The 19,531-nt window shown below is 38.2% G+C and overlaps 4 protein-coding genes across 7 annotated transcripts; 3 read left to right on the top strand and 1 right to left on the bottom strand.

The window, feature by feature from the left end:
- Nucleotides 1-265: 265 nt before the first annotated feature.
- On the top strand, nucleotides 266-2,114 carry LOC116298960 (perlucin-like protein). 2 transcript variants are annotated; one of them, XM_089040461.1, is made up of 4 exons: nucleotides 266-436; nucleotides 581-810; nucleotides 1,547-1,762; nucleotides 1,858-2,114. In XM_089040461.1, the coding sequence occupies exons 2-4, from the start codon at nucleotides 744-746 to the stop codon at nucleotides 2,055-2,057; spliced, it is 483 nt and encodes a 160-aa protein (XP_088896587.1). In that variant the 5' UTR covers nucleotides 266-436; nucleotides 581-743; the 3' UTR covers nucleotides 2,058-2,114. The 2 variants fall into 2 exon arrangements, with proteins under 2 accessions (XP_088896587.1, XP_031563412.2); XM_031707552.2 differs by lacking the exon at nucleotides 266-436 and having other exon boundaries at nucleotides 564-810.
- A 508-nt stretch (nucleotides 2,115-2,622) lies between these two features.
- LOC148905441 (uncharacterized) lies at nucleotides 2,623-5,144 on the top strand. 2 transcript variants are annotated; one of them, XR_016121678.1, is made up of 3 exons: nucleotides 2,623-3,356; nucleotides 3,962-4,362; nucleotides 4,860-5,144. XR_016121678.1 is itself a non-coding variant. In XM_089039789.1 (3 exons), the coding sequence occupies exons 1-3, from the start codon at nucleotides 3,292-3,294 to the stop codon at nucleotides 5,001-5,003; spliced, it is 366 nt and encodes a 121-aa protein (XP_088895915.1). In that variant the 5' UTR covers nucleotides 2,623-3,291; the 3' UTR covers nucleotides 5,004-5,144. The 2 variants fall into 2 exon arrangements, 1 of the variants encoding a protein (XP_088895915.1); XM_089039789.1 differs by having other exon boundaries at nucleotides 4,206-4,362.
- A 2,570-nt stretch (nucleotides 5,145-7,714) lies between these two features.
- Nucleotides 7,715-9,675, bottom strand: LOC148905440 (uncharacterized). Of its 2 annotated transcripts, XM_089040524.1 has the most exons (3): nucleotides 8,934-9,675; nucleotides 8,307-8,416; nucleotides 7,715-8,217 (listed from the first exon to the last, which is right to left on the bottom strand). In XM_089040524.1, exons 2-3 carry the CDS (start codon nucleotides 8,334-8,336, stop codon nucleotides 7,837-7,839), a joined length of 411 nt encoding a protein of 136 aa, XP_088896650.1. In that variant the 5' UTR covers nucleotides 8,337-8,416; nucleotides 8,934-9,675; the 3' UTR covers nucleotides 7,715-7,836. The 2 variants fall into 2 exon arrangements, with proteins under 2 accessions (XP_088896650.1, XP_088896651.1); XM_089040525.1 differs by lacking the exon at nucleotides 7,715-8,217 and having other exon boundaries at nucleotides 8,293-8,416.
- Nucleotides 9,676-9,786: 111 nt separating this feature from the next.
- On the top strand, nucleotides 9,787-15,427 carry LOC148905439 (uncharacterized). Its single transcript, XM_089040326.1, has 3 exons — nucleotides 9,787-10,222; nucleotides 11,278-11,695; nucleotides 15,406-15,427. The coding sequence occupies exons 1-3, from the start codon at nucleotides 9,787-9,789 to the stop codon at nucleotides 15,425-15,427; spliced, it is 876 nt and encodes a 291-aa protein (XP_088896452.1).
- The last annotated feature ends 4,104 nt before the right edge of the window (nucleotides 15,428-19,531 follow it).

The following is a 19,531-nucleotide window of genomic DNA, read 5'->3' as shown; positions in this document are numbered from 1 at the left end:
TTACCAAATTCAAGCACATCATAAGTTTAAATTGATCGCGTGATTTCCCTCTACCTGGTGACATCAACCTTATGAAGCGCATTATTCTGAGAAAAAGTCCAGATCTTGGATATATTTTTTTAATACCTTTTTAAGAAGAGAACCCGGAGAAAAACCTTTATGACAAGTGTGAGAAAAACACACCATTGATTTTTCAAAGACCTTTAGATTTAAATTTTATCGGATCCTGAAACAACCGCGTCTGGGAGGATCAAAGTTAAGGGATGGCTAAATCACAACCGACTGAATTGGATTTTAACTTGTTAGGTTTTGCGAAGCGAAAAAAAAAAAAGAGGAAAACTTGGAGAAAAGTCATTGAATCAAGGGAGAAACCTAACAAACTCTACTCACATGCGATGCCGAGCGAGTACAAGAAATTGAATCTGAGACCCCAGAGGTGAGAGGTTCGTGCGACATCGCTACACCACCTTCATTACTTCGACCACCACTACCCCTCCCTCCTTGGGATCGCCGCCTGCTTGCAAGGTAATATCTAAATAGATTGCTGAAAACTAAAACCGCAGTTTTGCTGTCTCATTAGCTATTGACCTTAAACAGATGAAAACACTGTCTTCTCGAGGCCTGTCTGTTTGAAGAATAATCGTCTGTTCATCTTCCTTGTTATCTGCGAACGTCTTTGGCATTACTTCCCATTACAAGAACAAGTCGATTTACTTTTTAGTCTCGAACGACTCAAGCCAACGATGTCTAAACTTGCTTTCCTCCATTTGGTTATCTTTCTACAATCAGCTCTTACTTCAGCCACGTACCGTAAGTAAGCTCAAATACTCATACAAAACTTGCCTAATTTGCTATCTGTTATATTATATGAGTCAAAACTGGTCAAATCAAATGTGATTTAACAGGGGAATATCATAGAGTGGCTCTTCGTCCACTCGATTGAAATAGAATTCCTTTTAAGATTTTGTGGACGAAGGAAAACAGGAGAACTCGGAGAAAATTCTTCGTTCGAGGCACGTACGGGACACTAATGAAAAAGCAACTCTGCTCACATACGAGTTCATGAATCCAACCTGGGTTGCAGAAGTAAGCAGCAAGCGATTCCCTCCAGATAGCTTTATATTATAGTATTTACTTATATTTCGTTTTCTTTTTGTTTGTTTTTTAGCTTCTTTTTTTTTTTTCCCCCACGGTGCTTTTATATTGTACTCTTCTCTAATGTTTTAGTTTTTCTGCCTTTATTTAACAATTATTCGCCCAAGGCGAAGCTAGTGAGACTCGCTGCTCGGTAAATATTCACCATAGTCACTGAGCCAGAGGGGAATCACAGCTCGAGAAACGCAATTCAAATTCAAATCTTAAATTAATATAATTTATTAATTCAAATCACAAATTCGATTAAGTGGGCGAGGGACATAATAAGTATCTATGGAATTAAATATTTATTTTCTGTTATCACGCACGCGTGCCCATCCTCAGTCTGCGGTGTTTCCTAAGACTTCGCATTGTAAATATCAGGTTGAAGCTCACCGCGTTTTGATTTTAGTTTCTTGTCCACCGGGTTGGGCTACTTACAAGGAATCGAGCTACTGTTATCGTGTGGGCAACACGCCAACGACCAAATGGAAGACAGCAAGAAAAGCGTGTTTGTCCATGGGAGGTGACTTGGTGAAGATAAGGTCAGCCCAAGAAAACAGATACGTGGCCCTTCTTGCTCGTACTTACTCAAGTAGTGGCTCCATGTGGCTTGGGCTTGTTGGAGGTACAGTAAATGTTGATTAGGATAAATAATGCATAAGCTGGTTGGTTGGTTGGTTGGTAAATCAAGGTCATCTCAAGTTCACTTTGTTTTTCTAGATTCCAGCAACGTATTTACATGGGTTGATGGATCTGCATTGTCTGTTCAATACTCGAATTGGATATCAGGCGAGCCCAACAACTACGAAGGACAGGCTGAAGATTGTGTAGTTATGAGCTTAAGCAGTATGGGATGGAATGACGTGATATGCATCAATAATTCGTTGATTTACGTGTGCGAAAAAGAAAAGCTATATTGATTCATTCATGGCCCACTTATTTGCAACTTTCTTGTAATAAAAAGGATGGCATTACGATTTTTGTTTTGTTTTGTTTTGCGAAGTAAATTTTAGGGGAAATTTGTGTCGTTTACCTTTTTCCTTGAATATTAAGAGACTCGACAAGGAACCATTTACTGTTTTATGGGGTAAGGAACAAACAAATGTGAGTTAATAATGAGAGCGTTCCCAAGCAATTTCGATCGATGACCCCAATGGGCGTAATGTCTTCCCATTTCAGACCACTTTTCATTCCATAGAGTATCATTTCTTTGTTTAACAATTCCGCATGAGAAGACACAAATACGGATACAAACCAAACCCAAATTTTTCATTCGTGTTAAAAAGCATTATAATTAATATTACTTTTAAAAAAGGTTTTCATCTGCATTATAAAAAAGCGATATGTAGATAGTTAAACGAATAATGCTGATCATGATTGACAGAGCAAAATCATAGACAATGGATTGACATTTTGAGGTATTTTCCAGGTTGACCAGTGCGGCCAAGTTTCAACCCAACGTCCAGAAGTTTAGCGTAGCGTAAATTTAGCATAAATTGCCTGACCTATGATGTTCTTAATTGTCCCTAAAAGGTATATTTCATTCTAGGAAATGACACGTGGTCTGAAATGGGATAACATTTTCCCGAACCGAAGAGGGCTATTTCAGAAGACCAACACATAATTCATACCGGAAATGACGAGGGATGTCCCTTTTTTACTACTTCCCGCCCGTTGACCTCTCTCTCTAAAGAGACGAGTTTCCTGTCAAGATTCCTAGTCTATAACATGAACTTAGAAGTTCAGTTAAAGTACGCCTTCTACAAGAAGGTGCAGCTAGAGTAAAATTTGACTTTACAATCAGGAATTGAACAACACGAAGATGTATAAGATAACTGTGCTTTTGGTGGTGGTAGGTCTTTCGGTGAATCTATGTTCAACGGACACACGTTTGCGCATGCGTGCACTTCAGCACGTTTTCTAAGAATTTGGAAGAGTTTGAGTGAGAAAATAAATGTTTGTTTTCTCCAAGTATACTAAAACGTTCGAGAGTATACTTTTGTCAGACCAAGATATTGTATTAACAAACACAATATGAAAGAATTGCCCTTAAGTTTCAAGCATGGACACTAAGTTTTGGCATTTTGTGAAGTCCAATTTATCAGGCATGTTTGAAAGTCAAATTTACTTATGTTTTGACTAATTTACATACGGATGCAAAGGCGATGCGCAGACAGGTTTCACTCGTGTCTGTTCAACGTGTATTTCCTCAAGATGCCGTAAGTACTACACATACCGTCACAAATACTTTGGTTTGATATGCCATTATGACTTAGGGAAACTTTATCTTGGAAATAACCAATAACTCTAAAGGAATTAGGAAAAGCTTCAAATCGTATTGAGCCCTGAAACTATTTCAGCAAATCGAAGTGAGGCAGTGGCGGATCCAGGATTTTTCAAAGGGGGTTCCGTTTCTTAAACTGTGTATAATTCTCTTTTGTTTAGTCAATGTTTGACAAAAAAATTGGCTCTAATCACCTAATTTACTATCTAGTAACGGCACTTAAAGGTAAATTAAACATTATAACAGCAAATATCTATCATTTTGTGTTCAACATTATCCTTGTGGATACTTTTAAGCAAAATTTATATAAGACGTATTTCTATTACCTAAAAGATCAAACCTTCAAGGGGGGTTCCGTGGACCCCTTCGACCCTCCTGGATCCGCCACTGTGAGGGAACTTGAATGTACATAACTTGAAGGAAAATCATCGACTCAAAGGAGTGAGTGACCTAACAAGATCTAATCATTTCTATTGATTTTATTTGTTCAAGTTTTAAATACTCCAGTTTTCACAAATTAGTTGTTTAATTCCTCTCCAGGTTAAACTCGATTTTTGTGCAGTCTAATATTCATGTGTTCCAGTGAAGGTCCTTGGAATTTCAAAGTGTTTGTATTGTTGAAGTTGTGCATTCTTCACCTTACCAATGGCATTTGTGAATATTCAGAAAAGTACACACAGAAATGAGGCGGCTATCCCTGAGTAAATGATCAGTCTGTAGTCAAAAAACATAGCGGTATTTTAGAAATTCGAACAAGGAAACTTCTTGTTGTCCTTCGTTATAGTTTCCTGTCCACAAGGATGGGTGACCTACAAGGGTTCAAGCTCCTGTTACCTAGCCGGCACCACGCCAACGACCAAATGGAACGAAACAAGAACAGCGTGTTTATCTATGGGAGGTTACTTGGTGAAGATAACGTCAGCCCAAGAAAACAAACACATGTATGTTCTTGCTCGTACTTACTCAAGTAGAAATAGTCTCGTAGTAATGAATTATGCGTTCGGTGTGTAAATAATGAAGTAGAGAGAATAAGAGAAAAATATTGATTGGCATTTGATATTTTTCTCTTATTCTCTCTAGAAATAGTCTCATGTGGATGGGGCTTGTTGGAGGTGGCAAGTAATGATATTGAGATTGTTTGTTTGTTTGTTTGTTTATTTGTTGGTGGGTTGGTGGGTTGGTGGGTTGGTGGGTTGGTGGGTTGGTGGGTTGATTGGTTGATTGGTTGGCTGGTGCGTGGGTGGGTGGGTGGGTTGGTGGGTGGGTTGGTGGGTTGGTGGGTTGGTGGGTTGGTGGGTTGGTGGGTTGGTGGGTTGGTGGGTTGGTGGGTTGGTGGGTTGGTGGGTTGGTGGGTTGGTGGGTTGGTGGGTTGGTGGGTTGGTGGGTTGGTTGGTTGGCTGATTGATTGGTTTACCACAAGTTCACTTTCCTTTCCTAGATCGCAATAGCGTATTCACATGGGTGGATGGATCTGCAATGTCTGGACAATACTCCAATTGCAAAACAAGCGAGTCTAACAATGCCGGCCCAGGATGTATATGGTAAATCTTGTGGCACGACGATCTTAAACACTATAAAATGAAATGACGATTTTTGTGTCAATGGCAACTCCATGATTTACGTACTTGTGCGAAAAAGAAAAGCTTTTATCATTTACTATTAGACCATATTTTGTAGCTTTATTGTAATGAAGCGATAATCAAGTTGAAAGAATAGTACATCACGCCAAGTATTTTCTCCTTTTTTAAAAAGTTACCAGTTTATATCACTATTATGGAGTAAGGAAAAAAGAAATATCCTTAAAACAATAATAGTATGCTGCTAATAAGCAACTTAAATCCATTCCACAAAAATCATACATTATTCATAACAGGTCATAAAATCGGTCATTTTTGGCCAAAAAGCATGGACTATACCCCATGGTTTTGATGGATTTTGGGCCATTTTCACACCTTTTCAAAAAACATGCATTATTTATGAAGCATGTAAATTAGATCATTTTTGGTGATTTTTGGGCAAAAAGAATATACTATAGCCCATGGTTTTGATCGATTTTGGGCCATTTTCACACCTTTTCCAAACATATGCATTATTTATGAAGCATGTAAATTAGGTCATTTTTGGCCATTTTTGGGCAAAAAGCATGGACTATAGCCCATGGTTTTGATCGATTTTGGGCCATTTTCACACCTTTTAAAAAATATGCATTATTTATGAAGCATGTAAATTAGGTCATTCTTGGACAAAAAGCATGGACTATAGCCCATGGTTTTGATCAATTTTCAGCCATTTTCACACCTTTTTCAAAAATATGCATTATTTATAAAGCATGTAAATTAGATCATTTTTGGTGATTTTTGGGCAAAAAGAATATACTATAGCCCATGGTTTTGATCGATTTTGGGCCATTTTCACATCTTTTCCAAAAATATGCATTATTTATGAAGCATGTAAATTAGGTCATTTTTGGCCATTTTTGGGCAAAAAGAATATACTAAAGCCCATGGTTTTGATCGATTTTGGGCCATTTTCACACCTTTTCCAAACATATGCATTATTTATGAAGCATGTAAATTAGGTCATTTTTGGCCATTGGGCAAAATACATGGACTATAGCCCATGGTTTTGATCGATTTTGGGTCATTTTCACACCTTTTTTCACTCGACGAAAAAATGGATTTGTCATGTAGGCAAACATATAGACAAATATATGGGCAAATATCATATTTGACTAATAGTAAACAATATTTGCCCAATGACTGTATATGATATGTACCTACACATTTATCCCATGGGCACAGATGGCAAAGTCCGTATGGCCCAGTAAAATCCCAAACGGCAAATATATAGCAGATATCATATCATCCATACATTTACCCGGTAGTAAATGTGAATGCTCATTTGATATGTGCACGTATTTGCCCAGCCCGTATATGTGTTTTATGTCTTACGTATACCCTGTGTTTCCCCAGGCCGTATATGTGATTCATGCCTTACATATACCCTGTATTTTCCCAGGCCGTATATGTGATTAATGCCTTACATTTACCCTGTCTTTGCCCAGACCGCATATGTGATTAATGCCTTACATATACCCTGTATTTTCCCAGGCCGTATATGTGATTTATGCCTTACATATACCCTGTCTTTGCCCAGGCCGTATATGTGATTTATGCCTTACATATACCCTGTCTTTGCCCAGGCCGTATATGTGATTTATGCCTTACATATACCCTGTATTTTCCCAGGCCGTATATGTGATTTATGCCTTACATATACCCTGTATTTTCCCAGGCCGTATATGTGATTTATGCCTTACATATACCCTGTGTTTGCCCAGGCCGTATATGTGATTTATGCCTTACATATACCCTGTATTTTCCAAGGTCGTATATGTGATTTATGCCTTACATATAACCTGTGTTTGCCCAGGCCGTATATGTGATTAATGCCTTACGTATACCCTGTCTTTGCCCAGGTCGTATATGTGATTAATGCCTTACATATACCCTGTATTTTTCCAGGCCGTATATGTGATTTATGCCTTACATATACCATGCGATATGCTCTGACCGTATATGTGATTAATGCCCCCTTAATGCCTTAGATGTACCAGCGCGTCTTAGCCATATTTGCTCAGTTGAATTATGCTCATCATATTTGCTAAATTTAACTATATTATCAGTCTTCAGCTATTGTCACTTATGGCAGGCCAAAAAAAATAGAAACGATATATGTCGTGACAACCACCTCATACTTTAAACATAGCTAACCTATACTAAGAAGCAGGAAAAAAGACATAAATCATACTGAAACATTTTATTGTGAATTTCCTTTTCTTGACGACTGATTAACTATGAACAATTTGTTAACTACAACTAATTGAAAATGCTAGTTCTGTAAATTAATTATAGGTGTTTGTTTCATCTTGTGACAGAATTTGTGAAAGGAGATCATAATATATTTAGTTGTCAATCGATCTGTGGCTTATGTACGATTCTTTTTAGATATTCTGTAGTAGTACACTTCATTTATAACTGCAAAAACTTAATTAAGGACACCGAACGTGGTTGGGTTTCTACGAGTTTTATGAATTAAATCTTGTGTCACTGTTCCTCCGTTCCTTTGGCCTGATTTCTAGGGTTTTCCTTCTTCTTTCGATTATTTGAACATTATACTTGTTTACTTTAAGAAATCCAAAGGTCAATAGGCTTAGATAGCCGCTGCTATAACCGTTTGACCTTTGGATTTCTTCAAGTAAACGAGTATAACGTTCAAGTAATCGAAAGAAGAACGAAAACCCTAGAAATCAGGCCAAAGGAACGGAGGAACAGTGACACAAGATTTAATTCATAAAACTCGTAGAAACCCCAACCACGTTCGGTGTCCCAGTGCCCTTGATTTGATAAAAACCTTTAGGCTCTCAATGCCCATTCGGGACCTCCAGATGGCCTTGGGCGTCTTGACGGCTCCCCGATTTTCCGCTTCAAAAGCATGGTGAGACTGCGCTCTGACAGCCTCCTTTTTGCCTTTCGGTCCATGCTTTCCATGAACTGATTAGCTAGGGGGCTTCTCCATGGCAGAGGGTGTTTTATTAAAACTTTACTCTGCTTAGTAGGGCCCCCTTCGTTATCAGAGCCACTGTCCGCTGTATCGTCATCAGCCTGGTCATCCGCCTCTGACATCGACTCCTCTGATGACATATACTCCAGTTTCATAATTGCCTTGACTTTCTCTTTGTCCCCTGGTGATAGCGAGGTTGACAAGTCCGCTGCCTTGGATCTGGATTTTAGGAGCTAAAAGAAAAAAGAAAAAAAAAAAAACACCGTCAGTCAAAGTTTCTTATTAAACAAAGTCATAATCGTTGCAAATTCAGTTTACTCACATTTTGTTTTCTTTGTGTTTTCCGCTGCATCTTTTGATGCCTTCCAAGGGCCCCTGAACGCTCTCTTTTGTTTCTCTTTCTTCTCGTCAGAAAGTGACTTTTAAGGGCAGCTGAAATTATATCAAGTACCCATATATTAAAACTTGAGACAAAATTTGTTAGAAATTTTGGCATTTGGCCGACAATTACTCCTTTAGCATCCATGTTTTTGCTTTGTTTTGTTTCGTTTTTTTTTTTTTTTTTTTTTTTTTTTTTCCATGTTATTTTATTTCAAACATAATATAATTCATTAAAATCATAAGATGTACCTTAAGTTATTCTTAGACATAGTAATAATGTTTTCATTATTTTTATGGCTGTGATTGTATAATATTGGGGAAAAAATCGAAATCAAATCAATTCCTTTACAAAAAAGGAAATTATCATTATCATTCAGTGTCTTGTTATTGGAAATCAATAGTAAAGTTTGGTAGCATTAACCACTACCATGGCGGGTTTCCCGCCAATTTTAGCATTGCATAAATTATACCGCTGCATAATTATACCAACTACTCTTCGCGCCAAGAATTCCCAGTAAAATTATCAATAAAAATAGCTTGCTTTTTTAAATATTGCCACTTTACTTACTGCAACAGCCTTTGAGACAGTAATCTTGGTCTTGCTGTTGTCTTTGTCCTGCTGGCTTTCTTTTAAGGCCGCTAGTATTTGGCGGTTTTGTTCTTGCAGTTCTTTAAACTGTTTTACAATCGTTTCGAAATTTGAAGAAATTTCTTCTTTTTCGCTGTCGGGGTCAACGTTCTCATTCTCGCTTGTTGCTTGCAATAGGCGATTTCTGTGTTCTCTTAGCACATCCTCGTTACCACCAGGGACAGAGGGAATAAGTATATTAAGCCTTTGAGAATTGGCGCCATTTTCAGTATGTCTACTCGTACTGCTTGTACTGGTAGTTGCAGTAACAGAATGGATTGGCATTGGGCGTCCTGGTAAAGGTGTAGATGTTCTTCCCATTTTTTGATCGCGACGAATGAACGCAATTTATAAGCAAAGATATAGAATGTGCGGGAAACTAGATGACCGACAGAGTTTGTTACCTGTTTGTGACCAAAAGGCGAATGAACGAATAAGCACATCCACCGAACAGATCTACCCCCTATCTATCACGGCGTATCACGTGACTTGTGATGACATGTACGTTCATATAATGAAGTCTAATAATAAAAAAAGGAATAACTGTCTTATAAAAATGCTGAAGTTGTATCCAGGATTCATGTTAAGTAATATATCTATTATCTTAAAGCTATTTGCTCCATTTTATAAAGTTATGAAATTTTTCCTAAAGCCTAGATTCACGAAATATCATTGCAATAAACTTGATTAGCTTCTAGCTCTAAAACCATCGTACCATTATCTGCCGCCAACAGTGACAGCTCTAAGGAAAAGGGCGCGGTAATAAAGATCCGGCGTGCTTTTGTCCAGTGGCATGTGGTTGATGGACGTGGAACTTTATTACGCTGGAATATGGCTGTTAGCCATTCAAAATGCTTGGATTTTGAGTAATTGTCCCAATGATACACACCGTCTTTTTAATTATATAGTTCTGGAAAACAAAATGTCTTCTGCGATGTCAAAGCGTTATCATTGCTTTCATTGTAACGAAGATTTACATTACAGAGTATTTTGCCGTCACAAAGAAGAATTTTATGATCCTTTAACAAATCAATGGCAATTACAGCGGAATGACGACGAAGACTCAAATGATAGTATTTTCACTCACGAGATTGACGGCCAGAACGACACTTCTTCTAATGACTACAGCGAGATAAACGTTTTGGACCAAACTGATCAAGACTCCTCTGATGTGCCAAATACAAACCAACCATCAAGTGACGAATTCTTACCAGCTACTTCACAAAAAGGTATTGATGTTATACGTTTATTTGATGATTAGATTATATAATCTTTAAATGTTAAAGTCAAACTGCATAGATAAAAGACTGAATCTTTAACAAGCGGCTGATTTGCACATGATCTAGCTCCCCTATTGGATTTACTACCAAGCATTAGTGTTATTGAAGCGAGATTAAGTTAGAGGTACAAATGATTCTTTTCTATTTCTATCTTAGCCTCGTTTTCACCGTTACTTTTAAGAAGGGTGCATCATTAAGTAATCGGCTTATGGTAGCCATTAAGACCTCAGTGTTCATTCAGAAAGGTTCATTCAAAGAGTTTATAAAATCATAGCTAGAGATAACTCATTTAAAACGCTAAAAAGAATTTACTATGTTCAAATGGATATTGCTGTACATTTTTGTCTCCAAATCAATTCATGACTGTGGTCATCCTGAGATAGCATGGTATCCGGCAAAACATGTTTGTCAAGTTAGAGAAATACAATTATAAGTAATTTATTTAATATGTCTCTTGGGTTTTTTATTTTCGATTTATCATTTTTCTTTCACGAATTATAAATTGTTGTTTTGCTGACTTAGAAATTTATATTTTATTTTCAATGGAAATCATTTATTTTCAGAGCAAAATTTGGGTCAAAATTATACATTTAGGGACCGGTCATTATTTAAGTTGGAGGTGGGGGGGGGGGGGGGGGGGGGGGGTGGGGTGGAGGAGAAATTGTCAGTGACGCAAAAAAATTTCAAGGCCCCCCCTTTGAAGGCATCCAAGTTTATCGAAAACCCCCCATGGATTGTAGTAAAAAATTTAAAAGTTTTCCCTAAAAGTCATTTTTAAATTTCAAGACTTTCACTAGCAAAAATTTCAGGCCCCCCCCCCCCCCCAATTTTTTCTCCCCCCCCCCCCCCAACTTAAATAATGACCGGTCCCTTAGCCCATGAGGTTTTTTTTTACTGACATTTTTTTTTCTAGTATTATAATGGTTTCAGACTTTATCTTATACTATGTTGCAGTTATACAATGCCGAATGAATAAAATACATCGTATTTGCTTATGTTTAAAGGAGACGGAATAAATGACTTTGAGGAAAAAGATCAAGTGTTTTGGGATGACAAGTTGGACAGTGAATCTGACCATGAAGAGATAAGAGGAAATGAAAGAAGGAGATTGGTTGAAACTTGGGATATTGATATCGAAGACGTAGAAAGAGATTTTGAACAATCTAGTGCAGAAATAAGCGTTGCCGTCGAAGCAAGTTCCCGAGTGACCCTTATTAACTGGATTGCCTTGTTTGTGTGCTTTTGGTCTGCATACTTTTCTGTACCAGACCGAGGCATTGATATTCTCCTCGCCTTTTTTAAAGCGATTTTTCAGGTTTTGTGTGAGCTTTCGCCAATCATTTTCCCAACCGCAGTATTGGTTTTCCCGAGCTCCTTCAAACTCTTGAAAAATTATCTTTCTTTTAAAGATAAGCATTCAAAGTATGTTGTTTGTCCGAAATGCGACACCCTATACCGTTTTCAAGACTGCATAACAACAAGATTCGGGCGTGTCATTGCTAAACCATGTTCTCACATTGCTTTTCCGAATCACCGTCAATTGTTTCGCCGCACACCTTGTGGAGCGGAATTGCTTAAGGAAATTCGTTTGAAAAATGGACAGACGAAATTGTACCCACATAAAGTTTATTGTTATAAAAGCATCAGAGACACTCTAACTCACTTTATTAAGCGACCAGACTTTGTACAAAAATGTGAGATTTGGAGAAATCGGAATGTACCGGACGATATTTTAGTTGATATTTACGATGGCCAAGTGTGGAAAGATTGGCAATATTTTAACGGCACTCCTTTCCTTGCCCAGCCTAATAATTATGCTTTTATGCTGAATGTTGACTGGTTTCAGCCTTTTAAGCACAGTGTCTATAGCGTTGGAGTCATATATATGGTCCTCCTAAATCTTCCGAGAAAAGAAAGGTACAAAGAGGAAAACGTAATAATAGTTGGGGTAATACCTGGTCCACACGAGCCCAAATTGAATATCAATACGTACTTACAACCACTTGTAGCCGAATTGAACTTATTGTGGCACGAAGGCATCCAAGTTCGGCCTCATGGGAGTAGAACAGCAAGATGTTTTCGAGCTGCCCTCCTTTGTATTGCTTGTGACATTCCTGCACTAAGAAAAGTTTGCGGTTTCTTAGGATGTACTGCTCACCGAGGGTGCTCAAAGTGCACAAGATTTTTTCTCGGAGATTTTAGTAGCATGGATTTTTCAGGTTTCGAAGATGACGATACACCAAGGACAAATGAAGAGCACCGAAGAGAGGCTCAGAAAATACTCAATGCAACAACCGCTGATGAACGAAACCAAATTGAAACTTCCACTGGAACAAGATATTCTGAACTCTTACAGTTGCCTTACTTCGATTGTACTCGTTACCATGTTGTTGATCCTATGCACAATTTGTTTTTAGGGACAGCAAAACATTTAATGAAAAATGTATGGCTAAATGCTGAAACGCCAATTATTTCTAAAGAAAATTTGAATAAAATCCAGGAAAAGGTAGATGACGTCAAAGCACCATCATTTATTGGGCGTCTCCCGAAAAAGATATCAACATCGTTTGGAGGATTTACTGCTGATCAGTGGAAAACATGGACTCTCTTGTATTCTGTATTCTGCATTTGGAATATCGTTCCAACAGATGATTTGGAGCTGTGGAGGTTATTCGTATTGTCCTGCTTTCACCTTTGCTCTCCACTTATTACAACTGAAGAGCTACAAGAAGGACATGATTACCTAGTGGAATTTTGTAAATCGTTTGAAAAAAGATATGGAAAGGAACGTGTTACGCCAAACATGCATCTACACCTGCATCTCAAACAATGTATTTTAGATTACGGGCCTGTATATTCATTTTGGCTTTTCAGCTTCGAACGTTTCAATGGGATTTTAGGAGCGTTTCGAACTAACAATAGATCTGTTGAAATACAAATCATGAGAAAATTTCTCCAAAAGCATGAACTAAGAGATATCCCTTTACCAGAGAGATTTCGAGAAACTTTCCAACCAGTATTTCAACTTCTTTCAGGAGGCACAACAAGTAGGAACACTTGGCGAAAGCATCCCATCAATACCATCAACACTTAATCTTTCAGTTGGTCAAGTACTACGTTGCTTAGAGTGGAGCAAATATGAATGCATACTCATGTTTTTCACCTCGATCCATTGATGTTCTTGATGATGACTATACAGAATATCTCTTTAAAGCTATGAAACAATTTTACCTCAACACTCGGTCATTGAATGTGTTACCGATACGTTTGAGAGAATTAGTACCATTGGATATTCGGGGACAAAGCTAGGGTCCTCTGACTCTAGACTGGAACGTTCTTCTTCATTCTTGCAAGTTGTTGGTGTGGCCAATATAGTGGCAGTATTGAGACCGATTCATTTGACTTGCGCCCCGGTGTTGTCGATTTCTTTCTTAAACAAACCATTATAATTGATGGCAAGCAGGAATCATTCGCTGTATGGCAAAGGTTTCGATGGTATCAGCGACATCCAGAAAGACACAGGATTGGCAGACCACATGAAATTTGGTGCAGAAACTTGTTTGAAATGGAAGGGCCCTCTACATTCATTCCCATACAAAGGATACACAGCCAGTTTGTTGCTGCTTACGATGTTATTGACAAAGAAAGAGTATTAATTGTTTGTCCTTTACAACGTAAATTGTACGGATGATGGAGATGACAGTAAAGTATCATCCAGGAAAAATATTCAAAGCTATCAAAAATAAACTGTTTGAACTGTGCATCAGTAACTAGATAGTCAAAATGAAAATTGAATGAATTCTTTGATGAGTTTAAAATTAGATGAATTAAATAATTATGAATGAAATTGCATATATTGCCAATAAAAAAGATGAATTCATATGTTTAGACTAAACAAAATTGATGCTTCAAATAATATTACAGATGTTAGCGGTTTGAAATGCAGCTGAGGTTAATGGGTTAATGAGTTTTCTTATTGTCACTGGAAAAAACGCATGTACGACTTACGCATATTAAAAATACATCGTCCGCGTTTTTTCCTGTGTGTATCAACGCATATAACCTCACTTTCATGACATCAAAGCAAAACAATGATTGAATTAATGTGGTCCGCAACATTGATGTCATGCGTTAGGAGAAAAAATTGACACATATGACTGAGATGGACCTGCATGCACTCCCCCCTCGTAAATCGTAAAAACAAGCCAACATCCATCATAATTCAGTTGAAAAATTATTGATTTGTTTTGAAAAGTTTTGATTGCAATAAATTGAAACGGAAACCTCACATCGGATATACTCAGTTTGGGGTATTGTATTTGCTCCCCAGGTAAATATGGGGCAAAGCCTAGTGCAAAGTTGATTTCATATGTGCCCTTCATTTGACAATATGGCAAATATAGGGCAAAAACGGTTATCATATATCCCCACTGGGTAAATGCGTCTAAACTAAGGGCAAATAATATAACATATTTACCCATGTGTTCAGATATATGGCAAAGCAATGGCAAATTATTAGAAATTTACCCCGACCTTTGCCTGCATAGGCAAATGTATGGGCAAATATAGAGCACCATATTTGCCCAACATTTGCCAAGCGGACATATGATGACCAAATCCATTATTTCGTCGAGTGTTCCAGTGTGCTTGATCTGACGAATTTTGCGTATTGAGTACACAGTGACATTAAGATTCGATTATAACTGAGAACGGCGAAATTTAATGCAGTTAAAAATGACGTGTTATGAAATAGAATGTTGAAATAGATATACTGGAATATGGCTGTGTTCAGAAAACTAATAGTGATTGAATGATGATAGTAACAAACATTGCAATTCATCTTTCGCACTTTTTAGCCCCCCCATTAGATTCTGAATTGAAAATATAATAGGTCAGTTTATAGTTTTAAAATTTTGAGGTGTGAAATTAATAGTAAGAAGGGAAACTTATCAACATTATTCGTTTCTGGAAAGAGCCATTGTGGCTAAACGAGTCTTGAGCGTCCTTCACTTCCACTAAGTTTCATATCGTTATCATAAAACGTTTTTCCAACTATTTGGCAACTACAGAATATAGCAAATACGTTTTTCCTATAACCAAGCTTTCAAATGATATAAATTTTGACTTTTCAGAACTTATCTACAACTGAAGTAAAGAGAAAGTAGTTAAGTATACGAAAACGTGTGAACTGTAATCGTTCTACTGAACAAACAAAAGGGCGACAAAAACTTTGAGAAAACAACCTGAGCGTCTTTCCCGTTCAATTTCTCAACAACAGAAATACTATATTAATGCTTTTTTTGTCCCGGTGTATTCGATTAAAAGTTGAACTTGATGATTTGTTTTCTAAAACGCGTGAAAAGGAATACATTTCGAGTTCGCCTTTGCCTCAGTCTTAGCCTAGTTGTGTACAAATGTGTTTTTTTCTTTTATTAAGGTCCATTGCTATAGTAAGGACTAGATGTATACGAAACAATACGAGAGATTAAAATGCCACGGTTTGATGAATAGTTGACTATTTTCACGCAACAAATGTGGCTATAAAGGATAACAAAGAGAAACTCGACCACTGGAATCATACTACTATATATTTTACTAAGCACTAAAAGTGTGCTCAAGAAACTCCTCCGAGACCACTGAACTTCTACAACAAAGACTACACAGAATTCATGGTCCTAAGATGAACGGATCTGTTTTTGATTTGGAAATATGGCACTTTTAAAACAATCCGAGCGAGAATTATCCGTTTCATTCAGAAACGACGGGCGTCGCCACGAACGGGCGCGTTGCTTCTATGAAAATATGGGCGTCTTCAAATATGATGAAACTAAAAACCTGCTGAGAATAAAACATCCAAAAACCGTGCCAGTCCTATGCTGTTATACGGAAAGAAATGCTTAATTCACTGCTAAAGCATCACTTCGACAACCTCCTGTAGCGGACATCTTCTTAGTTCCGGGGGACTCTAATTCAGTAATGGGTAAACAACGCAAACGCTCGTCGATATATCAGCGATTTAATTCTCGATAATCTTGAGGTTCTTCAGTTCTTTCATTCAAAATAGACAAGATTTATAAATTACGAGGTTCACTAGAAATAAAAGTTAAAATTAAAAGCCTATATCTTACGGAAAATCTCAATATAATCTTGACATACATATGGTGTACGTATTACGATCGTCTTGTGGCTGTCCCGATTACATCACATAATTCAACTTATGAATATGAATACCAACTACGCTAATTAGAAATCAAATAGTGTCGTCACATTACTGGCCCCAAATGAGGCATTTCTTATGGATATTCTTAAATATTGTCCTGAACGACCAATAAGAATAATTGGTTAATAAGCACAAGGGATCAATTACAATCAACAATGTTCTGGTAATTCGCTACCAGTGCTTCATGATTCTTGAGGATTAATCAACTCCTTCCAGAACGCACAAATTGTGAATGGACGGACCAACTGTCTTAGACGGTCTTGACTCTTGCGGAGCGTACAAAGTCCCTCCCTGCTTGTAAACTGCTGTACACATGACAGAGGCCACTGGCCCCGTTAAACAGGTCTCGTCACCACCAAAAAACATCACCTTCGCTAGGTCCTCTTTTTTCTTTTTTTTTTTTTTTTTTTTTTTTTTTTTTTTTTTTTTTTTTTTTTTTTTTTTTTTTTTTTTTTTTTTTTTTTTTTTTTTTTTTTTTTTTTTTTTCTTTTTTTTTTTTTTTTTTTTTTTTTTTTTTCTTTTTTTTTTTTTTTTTTTTTTTTTTTTTTTTTTTTTTTTTTTTTTTTTTTTTTTTTTTTTTTTTTTTTGTTTTTTTTTTTTTTTTTTTTTTTTTTTTTTTTTTTTTTTTTTTTTTTTTCTTCTTTTTTCTTCTGGGGAGACCTTTTGCATCAATTGTAAGAGTTGGAGGTACTCTTTGAGCCAACGGCGCCAGAACAGATTGGCTAGATATTGACACGTCTCCATAGACGTCTGCCTAGTTATCAGAAGCCGTGAATACACCTAGAGGCATACTCGCTCCTGGACGCAGTACACCAGGATATGGTTAGGGTTAAAGGGGGTCGTTTGGGTCAATCACTGCAAGTGTCACGTCTCTTACTGTTTAGAAATGGATCCACTTGCGTCATTAAAGTCAACAGGACTTAGTCTTAGTAACTGCCTCCATCACAGGGCCCTTAAAATGGACCTACAGATCTTATGACACACTCTCCAATTCACCCATGCCTGCTGGCTCCTTGGGATTAACACTTCAGACGATTTCCCTTGTTTAGGAAACCTCGATCTTCTGAACATTCCAGTCTGTAAAGATTGCGTAGCTCTCTGTCTAACCACCCTTATAGTTAGTGCCATGTCGCTCTGATTCGATGGGTCTTTCTGCGATTCATGAAACCGCGCAACGCATTGATGAAGGAATCTGCTCAAGCTATGAAAGAGTGATAGTCTAGATGTACGGCACGTGATGTTAAACAGTGAAAATGGCATCCGTACCTTTCTCTGTTGCTCCGACCTCTTTTCACTCAAGAATGACCAAAGAAGTCTGTTCAAAAACAAATGAAAAAATGGTGTCGGTCAGGGGTGAGCTGTCAACTGGCAGCGTTTGTCAATCGTTGGGTCTTATAGGCGGGGCTTAAGTCTTCGGCGTCAAAGAATGTCGTCAGCACACGTCTAATTAGGGGGGGGATCTTGGCCGCTTACTAGCCAAATATCGCGTCTTAAAAAGGGACAGTAGGTGTTCTCTTCCAGCGTGGCCGTAAAGTTGGTGCTAAGTCTAATAACAAGCCGCAGACAGGGTTGGTGTTCTTCGGTATGAATTGGTGGATGTTTGGCTGCACAGAAATTGGGGCGTTTCTAAGCGCGGCCTCCAACTAATAACCACTCCCACTTAAGCACGGGGGATCGCTTGAAAATGCAACTTGCATTGGTAGGGGTTTCTCTCTTGTGGAACTTTGACTTTCGACTTTCAAATCTGTTTGCTCAGAGATATTCACTTCCTTTGAAGCATTGGCCTTGTACATCCTGATAACTCGCAACTTCTGCTTCTCGAATCTCTTACAGTTATCTCCTCTTGTAGCAGGCTTCACTTCAAATATCATGCTTGAACTTCTTAACTTGTTTGACGAAGTAGTTTCTGAATTCAGCATCAAGCAATGGCCACTTAAGCGATACCAATCAGAGTAATGCTCGTACATTCGTTGCAGGAAGTTTCTTTGAGTCCCTTTGCGTGCCATATAGACTGGCTCCTCTCTTCACTTCTGGAGTCGTCACTTGGTACCTAGATATCTTGAGAACTGTGCTGGCACGAATCTGGCCTTTCCATAAAAATCAGGCCGCACACACCATCGCTTCATTCGTCTCCTGTAATTTCTACACGGTTCAAACCTCTGGACGCATCATCCCAGGATGGTCTTTGGTTATTCACATATCTCCACTGCTTGGGGTAGAAAATTCGTGAATGATAGCAATCCGATGTGCCACGACGATGTTGAATCGTCTTGAGAAGTTGTGATTATTGAAGACTGTGTAGAGTCAGTCCAGAACGTCGCCTCAGTAGCGGCAGATAGCCGGCTGTTAACATCTTATCAATTTGAATGCTACAACGGCCGCCGATAGTTCTAAGCGAGGAATGGTCACTGTTTACAGGAGCGAGCCTTGACTCCCGTTTCAGGAACGAACAATGTACTTCCCCATTAAGTCAACCATCCGCAGGTACGAACGGTGCCATAAGTGACTGGGAAAGCATCTCCGAAATGGTGCAATTCATAGGTGACATGTCGCCAAGGTCAGGTGACTTCAAGCATCACGGTCGCTTCCATATTGACAGTCTGGTAGGCTTAAGCCATCTCTTCCACTCAACGAGGTCATGATTCCGGATTGGTATCCCATTTTAGTTGCGGTCTACAAAGTGCTTGAACAAGATTAGCTTGGCTACCAGGACGAATGGAGCAGCGATACCCAATGATCATAGCCAGAACTGTTATGGATAACATCCCAGTCTTGATGTAAGAGACCTTCCTTTACCTGTGTCTGTTAAATCCGATGCAATCTTTCTCGACATTCCATCAACTCCTAAGGGCTCTTTAAGTCAGGAAAATCGTTCAAAGTTATATTCCTTACAGCCTTAGCTCTTGCCGATTCAGGTATCGACTTGAGGTTCTTTTACTATTGCTCATCAACTTTGTGAGACGAAATCCTCCTCGTCGTAGCAGTTCAGTCACTTCAGATGCAGTTCGTATAGCGCCTTCAACGTTATTGTCGACTTA

Source organism: Actinia tenebrosa, unplaced genomic scaffold (assembly GCF_029948245.1).
Source record: "Actinia tenebrosa isolate PJP-AT-01 unplaced genomic scaffold, QUT_ActTen_1.0 PGA_scaffold7__59_contigs__length_16204524, whole genome shotgun sequence".
Lineage (NCBI taxonomy): Eukaryota > Metazoa > Cnidaria > Anthozoa > Actiniaria > Actiniidae > Actinia > Actinia tenebrosa.
The sequence above is the reverse complement of the archived record's forward strand: the minus strand, read 5'-3'. Positions and strand labels throughout refer to the sequence as shown.

What these genes read in the sequence shown, in the direction of transcription:
- LOC148905441 (XM_089039789.1), top strand. Translation starts at nt 3,292, where the DNA reads ATGCAAAGGCGATGCGCAGACAGGTTTCACTCGTGTCTGTTCAACGTG. An exon ending in GTGTATTTCCTCAAGATGCC is followed by an intron (nt 3,357 to 4,205) that starts GTAAGTACTACA and finishes CCTTCGTTATAG; the next exon opens with TTTCCTGTCCACAAGGATGG. An exon ending in GCCCAAGAAAACAAACACAT is followed by an intron (nt 4,363 to 4,859) that starts GTATGTTCTTGC and finishes TTCCTTTCCTAG; the next exon opens with ATCGCAATAGCGTATTCACA.
- LOC148905440 (XM_089040524.1), bottom strand. Translation starts at nt 8,336, where the DNA reads ATGCAGCGGAAAACACAAAGAAAACAAAAT. An exon ending in AAACACAAAGAAAACAAAAT is followed by an intron (nt 8,218 to 8,306) that starts GTGAGTAAACTG and finishes TTTTTCTTTTAG; the next exon opens with CTCCTAAAATCCAGATCCAA.
- LOC148905439 (XM_089040326.1), top strand. Translation starts at nt 9,787, where the DNA reads ATGTGGTTGATGGACGTGGAACTTTATTACGCTGGAATATGGCTGTTA. An exon ending in ACCAGCTACTTCACAAAAAG is followed by an intron (nt 10,223 to 11,277) that starts GTATTGATGTTA and finishes TTATGTTTAAAG; the next exon opens with GAGACGGAATAAATGACTTT. An exon ending in TTTAAAGATAAGCATTCAAA is followed by an intron (nt 11,696 to 15,405) that starts GTATGTTGTTTG and finishes TTGACTTTTCAG; the next exon opens with AACTTATCTACAACTGAAGT.
- LOC116298960 (XM_089040461.1), top strand. Translation starts at nt 744, where the DNA reads ATGTCTAAACTTGCTTTCCTCCATTTGGTTATCTTTCTACAATCAGCT. An exon ending in TCTTACTTCAGCCACGTACC is followed by an intron (nt 811 to 1,546) that starts GTAAGTAAGCTC and finishes TTTTGATTTTAG; the next exon opens with TTTCTTGTCCACCGGGTTGG. An exon ending in GTGGCTTGGGCTTGTTGGAG is followed by an intron (nt 1,763 to 1,857) that starts GTACAGTAAATG and finishes TTGTTTTTCTAG; the next exon opens with ATTCCAGCAACGTATTTACA.